This window comes from Cibotium barometz, chromosome 5 (assembly GCF_041138505.1).
Source record: "Cibotium barometz isolate CiBa-2024 chromosome 5, ASM4113850v1, whole genome shotgun sequence".
Lineage (NCBI taxonomy): Eukaryota > Viridiplantae > Streptophyta > Polypodiopsida > Cyatheales > Cibotiaceae > Cibotium > Cibotium barometz.
The window spans coordinates 23,613,585-23,623,767 of NC_141050.1; the positions used below are offsets into that span (position 1 = coordinate 23,613,585).

At 42.3% G+C, this 10,183-nt stretch overlaps 1 protein-coding gene across 1 annotated transcript; it reads right to left on the bottom strand.

The window, feature by feature from the left end:
* Nucleotides 1-6,342: 6,342 nt before the first annotated feature.
* On the bottom strand, nt 6,343-9,703 carry LOC147638237 (pentatricopeptide repeat-containing protein At5g27110-like). Its single transcript, XM_086798138.1, has one exon. It carries the CDS (start codon nt 9,612-9,614, stop codon nt 7,431-7,433), a length of 2,184 nt encoding a protein of 727 aa, XP_086654264.1. The 5' UTR covers nt 9,615-9,703; the 3' UTR covers nt 6,343-7,430.
* Nucleotides 9,704-10,183: the final 480 nt, after the last annotated feature.

Sequence of the window (10,183 nt, forward strand, 5' to 3'; positions counted from 1 at the left end):
AGCACAGTAAGATGGACGTTCGCTAATTAGGATGGATTCGGTAATGCTTGGATACCCAATATGCAGCAGGATCGCCAGTTGGTCGATGTGGTGTCACACACACACTCTCTCTCACACACACACACACACACAAAGAAGTACACTTATAGACTACTAAAATATACTAAGAAGATGCAGTGAAAGAAGATATTACACATTTAAAGAAGATTACACATTTAAAGTAGATGCACATGACTATGCTTTTATTTATAAGACAAGATTATAAGAGAATTATTGTACATTAATGTATCAAAATACACTATTGAGTGAGTGAGTGTCTACTTCTCTTTGTTAGCTGTGAATACTCCCTATTCACTACTCTTCACTCACTGACTACGTCTAAGTTTGCACAAGTTGCTTATACATCCATGCCTATTCACTACTCTTCACTCACTGATGACTACGTCTAAGTTTGCACAAGTTGCTTATACATCCATGCCTATCAATTACATTTAAGATCCTAACATATAAATGATTACAAAGTATTGTACAAGAATTAGGTACATGGGTAGCCATCAGTAATGGTGTTATGGTCTGCCATGTAGCTGTATTGCATTGTTGGAGTTTGTTAAGGAGTGGGCGGCATGTCGGACCAGAGGTTTGGTCTAGTTTGTAGATTGTGCACCTTGCTACATAGGGTTTAAGGGCTTGTACATTTCAAATTTAGCATGATGTTCTAGTCATAAAATGTGGATGTTAGATTGTACAAACCAATTAGGATGGGTTTGGATAGATTGTGCACCTTGTTGCACAGGGTTCAAGGGCTTGTAAATTTGATTAATTTTTTGCAGCTTGTCTTTGTTGATTGGATTGGCCTCGACTAGCCTTGTCAAGCATTTTGCTGCATATTCTAAGTTGTTCCTATGCAATAGCCTTGAGCTTGTACCTACCTTTTCATTCTACATTTCTACCTACATCTACGAAATTTTTTGCTAAAGCTCCTTCACTTATGCATCCACCACTAGCATAGATTATTGTGCAAATAAGGTTTTCCTTTCAAATTCTAATGAGAATGTTAGATTCTTGATCATTTTTTTGGCCTCAAGCAAATCTTCATGCATTTTCATCCTACTTCTTTTTTAACTTCATTACCCTTGTTTTGAGCCTTTATGTTTCAATAGTGGCCTATGTGATTTGATGATTATATGCATCTACTCTTTATTGGCCTTTTCTCCTTCACATTCCTTTTTCTACAATACATGTTGCATGCATACCATCTCTTTGTAGAGTGCTTTTGTGGCAGCCACCTTGGTGTTTCCTCTAGCTATTGTGTGGATAGCCCCCCGACAACCTCCTTAGCCTTAGTCTCCACAACCTATTACGTGTCTTGCACCTGTTTTTGTAGCTCTTGGTTGCTCTTTTTTAGCATTTGGAGTTCATGCAGCTTATGAGCTATGATTGTTTTTGTTTTTCCCTCTTCTGCTGCATCATTTGCTGCCTTTCTTCCCTTATCCTTTACCACATGTTACTAGCGACTTCGCGCCCTATTATGGCTCCTCCACTTTATTAAATAGATGAATGTTAGCCTATCCACTTTTTTTGAATACTTGTTCTACTTTTTGAATGTTTTTGCAGTTAGCCTACCCACTTTTTTGAATACTTTTTGACGTTATACTTTGGGGTTATCATACTCTTGCTTTAGGTCCTCGCATTCAGCTTGTTGGTCCTCACATTCAACTTACTCTGTAAACATTCAACTTTAGGTACTCACATTCAGCTTGTTGTCCTCACATTCAACTTACTCTGTAAACATACGCATTTTTTATGTTGTTCTCGTTTAAGGTTATCATACTCTTGCTTTAGGTCCAGCTACTCTGCTACTCTATGACCCAAATATGATCTCATGTCTGTGGTGGAGTCATAGTGATGTTGCTGATCTAAGCACTATTTCTCTGCCTTTGTCTTCCTCTGGCTACATTACAAATTTTCCCATGGCAATTGCTCTTCTAGATGTCTCTTTTTCTACCTCAAGGACTTTCTATAGATTTTGTACTTGTGCTTGTAGCTCTTTGGGTGTTTGGCTCCCACGTACAAGTTGTTGGTATTTTGTGTGTTCACCTCCGGCTCCTTGTTGTTGGTGATATGGCTGACTACTTGATGGTTTCTCAGATGATCCCTTGGGACCTTCCTCTTCCTCCCCCTCCTTCTCCTTATTGTTGGTGCTATATAGCTGACAACTTGATGGTTTCTCAAACGATCCCTTGGGACCTTCCTCTTCCTCGGCCCTTATCATAGTACTTGTTTGTTTGTTCACCTTGGGCTCCTTCTTGTTGGTGCAATGCCTGACTACTTGTTGATGGTTTCTCAGATAATCCCAATGGGACCTTCCTCTTCCTTGGCCTTTACGACTAATGAACCCTATCGGCTCTGATTATTCATTGCATGGGGCTTTGTGCTATCCATTGTATCTGTTGTTCTCCGTTGAGTGATTCCATGCCAGGTGGCAAATCTGCTGACACGTCGGCTCAGAGGTGCACACTCTTCCTTGAGGTTTTGCTTCATCCACAGTACACTCCGTCTCAAAATCCAGATCCACTTGGCAGTCTTCGCTTCGAATTCGGACCTTCTATAAACCATTTTTCTATCAATTCTTTAGAGGGTCACTTGGCTTCCATTCTCATCCTTAGAGATTTGAATTTTGTTGCATATAAGATCCATATCTTCTTGCTTTAGTTCCCTCATGATGACTTGAGGTATTTACCTTTTGGAACCTCTTTAGAAATGTGTCCCTTAGTTCCTCATACATGTCAAATGGTCATCGTCGTCAAACTGTGTGAACCACTCCATGGTATGCCACCAAACGTGACTACAAGCTGGTCTCTCTTCAGTTAATTCTAGCCTTGGACCAAGGGCTCTACAGACCTTCCATGCTTACTTTTTTGACATGAATGTATGGGTCCTCTGTTTTCTTATCTTTGTATGTTATTGAGAATTGTTTGTGGTCAAAATTATTTGCCATTCTGACGTCTTCTTCTTGGAATAGTACTTGAAATCCCAAGTCCCCATGTTGTAGCTTTGCTTCTTGTTCTTGAGCTTCTTCTTAATACTACACCAATTCTTGCATTGGTTTGCTACTTTTCGAGCTCCTCTGGTGCTTCGTCTCTGTCTACCAAGATTCTTTTAAAATCAGTAGCTTCAGCGCGCTGACACTACTATGTTATTGATTCTACTTCAATACCTTGGATACTCCCCTCTGATGGCAGTGGAGCTATGTCTCCAACTCGATCACCAAAATTGTCAAGGGTCAACCGGCACTCCAAGATGAATGCTCACTCATTAGGATGGATTCGATAATGCTTGGATACCCAATCTGCAGGATTTCTAGTCAGCCTCCAATTTGAGGGTGTGGTCTAATTAGGATGGATATGATAATGCTTGGATACCCAATCTGCAGGATTTCTGGTCGGCCTCCAAGTCGATAGGGTGGTCCGATGTGCACACACATGCAGAGTAGTACATTGATAGACTACTAAAAGAGACTAAGTAGATGTGCAAAAAGAAGATTACACAGCAAATGCACAAGACTATACTATTATATATAAGACAAGATTACAAGAGAACTATTGTACATTATTGTATCAGAATACACGATGAAATGAGTGAGTGAGTGTCTACTTCTCTTTATTAGTTGAATACTCATTATTCACTACTCTCTACTAACTAATTGACTACTCATTAACTGTGTCTAAGCCTGCACATGTCTCTGATACATCCAGACCGCATGTCGCTTACATTCAAGATCCTAATGGATTGATGATTACAAAGTACTGTACAAGAAGTGGTGCATGGGTAGCTACCAACAAGAATGGTGTTACAAGTTGGACTAGAGTCACCAAAGTCTGTTAAGGAGTGGGTGGCGATCTGACCACCTTCATGAGATCTGATGGCACTTTGGATAAGGATGGACCACAGATCAACAATGTCACCCTTAGGTACATAGCCTCTAGTGGTCATAAGTTCCATCTCATGAAACCATCCATGCCTATTCATATGATTGAAGCATCAGAGTCCACATACCATACATTATCTTGTGCAACATGAATAATAGCTGAACTCATGCTATGTGCCATAGCAATCAAATAATCCTACTGATCATCCTACCCGCGCTTTGCCATTTTTGGCATCCTAAGCAAAATATAAAAGACCAAGTAATATATAGAGAGGTAAATATATTTTAATAACTATTTAAGGTCTATATTATTAAAATTTTAAAGATCAAAAGACTTTATTTTTCCTTCTCTTCGACCTTATTAGGGCATTGATGGGTGTGTAGCTTATTAATTTTAATTATTTTTGCTTGAATTTTGTAATACTATTTAATATTTTTATATATTTTTTATTATGTTAAAGTCGTCTTTGCATTTAAGATACGATATTCTTGATTAAAAACAAATTTAGGACTCTTATAATGATGATGATATCATTAACAATGATTATAAGAACTATTCTATTATTTTGAGTTACAATATATCATTATGTATATTTCAAATTTTTGGATCTTTCTTACTTTATATTCTTATTCTCATTCTATTTCTCACTCTTCTACAAGATTTTCTGTTCACTCTCAATTCATATGTCAACCATCAGTCATTAGCATACATGCCTATTGAAGAAGTTAACGAGATTCCACAATTTTACAATGGTAATGTGGCTTTTAATTACCCTGAGTACTTGATTCTTTATCCTCAACAATGTAAGAAATAGAGCAAGCATATGATGGATGTTGTGTTGGATATCAATGTCCCACCGTCATATTGTATTATCTAGACACCATTTAGCTTATGTTTGTATGGTCCCTATTATGAGGAGTAGCCATGGTTAAATAGCCCACGGACCCAACATATCCCCGTATTCACACAAGAAGGTGGCCTAAGAGGCCAGATAGCCTAGAGGTGGCTTGGATTAGATTTGGCACACTACCATATAGGCTACATGCTACACTGGACCATTCTCCCATAACAATGCACACATGGAGTAGGTAGACTTTACTCTTGGACCCATTGTCCTAACATTACAAGGGCTCGAACGGAGCCCAAGATGAGCGTGGCTAGCTGTGGGAGGTGGGCTAATTGCCACGTAGGTGCTAGATCATCTTTATGGACCGAGTGTACACCGCAAATGGTGGCATCGAGACTATGACCGCGGACCTACGCGGTCATGTCATGGGCGCCTAGCTTATGCATGCTTATAAAGATACACGACCAATCCCTTCTCCACACAGTTCATCAGTCATCTCTTTGAGTTTACTCCCTAACTTCTATCTTAACGGTTCCAGATCAACCATCCAAGCTCCCTTCACAAGAGCATAGATGTGTAGGGATTTTCCATCTAATGTATCACTTCAATAATACAATATTCTTCTATCTATGTTTTTGTGTAATTTTAGTTTTAAAGTTGTGTTGTGAGAGATTCTACTTCTTGTGAGTGTTCTCTTCTATACACTGTACGTTGTATCCTCTTACATAGTATCAAAGCTCTAGCTCGGTACAAAACTTCTTTGTTAATTTATGGATGAGTCCCTTAGAGAAATGGCATCTTTTCACCCTTGGAAGACTCCGTCCACCACCATTTAGTGTTGATGGAAAGCTTAATGACGCTAATTATTCTCTCTGGAAGTTCAATCTTAAGTCTATTCTTTTCTCCTATGAGCTCTGGGACACCATCATTGGTGTTGATGGCGACCCTGTACCAACTAATGTCGACCTTATCTAAGCTTGGAGACAAAGAGATTTAGCTGCTCTGTGCGCCACCGTCACACTAGCATGGAAGATAGTGTACTGATCATGGTTTAGCATGTCTCCACACATCTACAAAAGCATGGGCTCAATACAAGACCGCAAATCCCTCGAGGATTGAGAATCTCAAAATCCAGCTCTCCTAAGAGCAGCTGAATCAAGGTGAAATGGTGAAGGTGTTTCTCACTACAATCAAAGATATCCATAACCAAAGATGACTGCAATCGACATGAGTATGCTCTCCCCGAATCTCATTCATCATTGTCTAAAGATATTATTACCTAAGTATGATAGTTTTATCACATCTTTGAATGTTGGTGCTAAGCCTACTCCTCTCACATTCAAGGAGTACTTCGAGATGAGAAGCAAGGATGCAAAGTCGCAATGGTGGCGACCAAACTTTCTCCGCTAACACAAATCAAAAGAAAGGTAAGGATTCCAACTTTTCAAATCAAAAGAAAAAGATTAAATGCTTTTATTGTAACAAGAAAGGGCACATAGCTAAAGAATGCAAGAAAAGGCAAGAAGATGAATGACACACTAAAGACCAAGGAAGAATCCAATCATGCTACAAAATAAGAGTTGGTTGTTGCCATTGAAGAAACATGTAATGAGACAGCTAATATTGTTTGCAACACATGATGATTCTTCATCGACGGTGGGGCTTCTAGGCACATGACCAGTCGTGCAAGGAGGTTAAGCCCTTTACAAGTCAAGGAAAAACTAATCCAACAAATATATTCAGGGTGGAAAGGTGTGCATGCAACCTTGCTCTCATCCATACCTTGCTCACGGGATGGGCAAAGATTATTGGTGTGTAAACCAAGGTGACATACCCATGTGCAGGGACTGTTGATATGTGAATAGACTTAAATTAATGAGGTCATCCAAATCTGAGGATTCAACAGATCAGCTAGGGGGATGAATGGACGTCCTATTCTGGGCAGGCGGCCTTATCCAACTTGTCTTTGTGATGGTATTCAAGACTAGTTTGCAAGGAGGCTTACAAATCATCTATTTGTTGCCTCTTTCTCTACACCATTTGTCTATGCACAGCACTTTTCTGCTCGATGATTCCAAAGGCCCATTAGTCTTGAGCATGAACAACCTTTCAAACACCCTGTGGCTAGCTTTACAAAAAGACTTCAAAGAAGTTGCTGCTGCTAAGTGTTTAATCTAGTCCTACTTTTGAACAGTAAATCCACCTTCCAAGGTTCACTTCTACCCATACAAACATGATGGTGTTGCTTCCAGTGCAGCTCAATTTCCAGCACTCTAATGGAAAGTCAAGCAACGAGCTGGATCTTTGGAACTCAAGTCCTACTTTTGACAATTCATTAGGTCGCCCCAGATATAATTCTCTGTCGATTGGGCCGCCCGCGGGGCGGGGGGGGGGGGGGGGGGGGGGGGGGTGGGGGCGCGGGCAGGCGGGGGGGTGGTTATGATTCATCATTACCCCATTTTCACAGGATAGAGAGGAGCAGTAGCTCTGCCATCTAGTAGTTGGGTCCCTACAGCCCAGATTATAAAGGAGACACAGATATTTGGGTTCCCAGATTGTAAAGAAGACACAGGTATTTGGTGCTTGTGATCTCCTTTACCTAAAGGGAGTGTTCACTCTGCCTCTAGCCACACTCGATACCTGTTCTCGCTTGATCAGCCACCTTCTTTGGAGACTCTGGCATCCCCAGCCTCGGCATAGATGTTTGACATCGAAACATATGCGGTGGCTTGCTTGGGTTCAAGATTCACTGCATACTCAAACACCTGTTTTGCCAGCTCCACATTGCCATGTGTGCGACATGCACCCAGCAAGAACAACCACATGGTCAGATCAGCCTGCTTTGACATTCTTTGTACAATATTTTCCACCCTTATGAAATCTCCTGCTCGTCCAAGAAGGTCCGTGATACTGACATAATGCTTTGAGTCTGGAGATAAGCCATAATCTCTGCTCATGGATACAAAATACTCAACACCTTCATTTACAAGGCCAGCATGATTGCAAGCAGAGATTACTGAGGCAAATGTTACTCCATCTGGTGTAAAACCTGCCAAATGAGTTTCCTCAACCATCCGCACGCTTGCTACATAGTTTCCTTCTCCTGCGTAACCTGCAATGCATGCATTCCATGACACACTGTCCAAGTGGGGCAGTCCAACAAAGACCAATTGTGCATCTTCCATGCTTGCACAACCTCCATATGCATGTATGAGAGCACTTCGCAGGAAAAGGTTTGTATCATGATCCATGGAAACGATAACAAAATGCAGCTGCCAGCATATATCCATGCTACCTATTTCACTGCATGCTTGCAGGATGCAGATGAGTGAAGTAACATCCAGAGGCACATGCTCCGTCTGCATTTGTTTATACAACAATAAAACCTCCTCTCCTTGGCCCTGCTCAACATAAGCAGAAAGCATTGCATTCCATGCAACACCAGTAGGTTGGGACAGTGCACCAAACACACTCTCTGCTTTTGCAATAGTCCCACACTTTCCGTATAGGCTTACAAGGGTGGTGCCTACAAAGACATCAGAAGCAAAGTCCTTCTTCTGAGCATCAGCATGTAATGCCTGGCCGATTTCCAAGGCAAACACTCTGTTGGCTCGTGCCCTCACAAGATTATCCTCTTCTCTCTCTGCAAGGGTGACACATGCTTGAAGGGCGACAACATATGTCCTTTGGTCTGGACTGATACCTTCCACTTGCATCTGTTGAAAGTTCTGTAAAGCCTTCTCTCCGTGGCCTTGCTCAACATAAGCTGAAAGCATTGCATTCCAGACTGTAAGGTGGTGCTGCAGCTGCCCAGTGAACACATTCTCTGCTTCCACAACTGCACCACACTTGCCATACATACTAACAAGGGTAGTATGGACAAAGACATGTGAATCCCAACCCTTTCTCCGAGCATGTGCATGTAATGCCCTACCAACTTCCAAGGCGGATTTCCCATGCACATGATGAGCTTCTTCCTTCTCTGCAATGATGCCACATGCTTGAAGAGCAATCACAATAGTTTGATGGCTGGGATGCATGCCTTCCTCATGCATTTGTCTGTACACCTGTAAAGCTTTCTCTCCTTGGCTGTGGTCAACATATGCTGAGAGCATCGCATTCCATGACACCACATCAGGCTGCGGCAAACCACAGAATACGCCCTCTGCCTCCTTAATGGCCCCACACTTTGCATACATGCTCAAAAGGGAGGTAAGGACAAACACATCTGAAGTAAAGCCCTTACTCCGAGCCACTGCATGCAGGTTTCTGCCAGTTTCAAGGTCAGGGATGCTGCCACATGCTTTGAAGAGGCTGGCGAAGGTGTAAGGATCTGGTTCAACACCGTCCTGCAGCATCCGTTGATGCATATGGAGGGCGTCGAGGCCCCTGCCGGACTCAGTGAAGCCAGAGATGATGGCAGTCCAAGAGAAGACAGTACGGCATGACAGTTTGTGGAACAAGTCGCAGGCGTGGTCGAGGCCACCGCATTTGGCCAAGGTCAGGAGCAGGTTTTCACCAAGGAAGCTGGAGAGGTGGAGGCAGTGATGGGAAAGGTGGGCATGGATGCGTTTGGCATGGGAAAGGGACTTGTTCTTGGTGCAGGCCTTGAGAAGGGACAGGTAAACGACATCAGGAGGGGCTGTGCAGTGCTGGTCCAGGCGATCCAGTGCCTGGTCGAGCCGTCCTTCGTCACAGAGGGTTTGCACTTGAAGCCACATGGAGTGCTGTGGTTGAGGGCTCCTCCTACTATTGTCCCATAGCTCTGAAGCATTTGTGCAGAGACCCTCCTCGTGTAATGCTGGGAAGAGCATGCGCTTGGATCGAGCCGCAAGCATCCCTCGAGAGCCCGCCCGCAAATCTTCGACATCTTTTCAACGCGAACCAATGCTGCCGGAACCAGGGTCGGCGGGCACAGAAACCATTGTTTCTTAACACATCCTACAACTTCTGCAAATTTTGTAGGTTGATTTTTTAGCCAAATATTAAACTTACATTTTGCAGACTTTTCAAAATTGAGAAAATATTAAAAGGAAAATACTTACAATGACGTAGTTTAAAGCTTCAATTTGTCAAATTTTTGGTACTAATTAATGGCTCCGAATGGCAGCCCATTGCATTGGCGCCGCTTCCACACCTCCAAGAAGGAACTCAATTCATTCACCTAAGGGAAGAGCAATAGCACACAATTATCGTAGGGCACTTATTAATGGTTCGAACTTGAGTCCCTTGAGGCCTCCAAGCTCACTTGAGAAGCTCCAATCCTCCAACCTCCACCTCCACATTGTCACCGTAAAGTCGCTTGCACTATATCATAAGGCAATCACTCTCTCTTACTCTCCAACACAAGCATGCAACATACAAGCATAGAAGAGGCACAAGTGCTAGAATGCTCTCTCTCAATCTC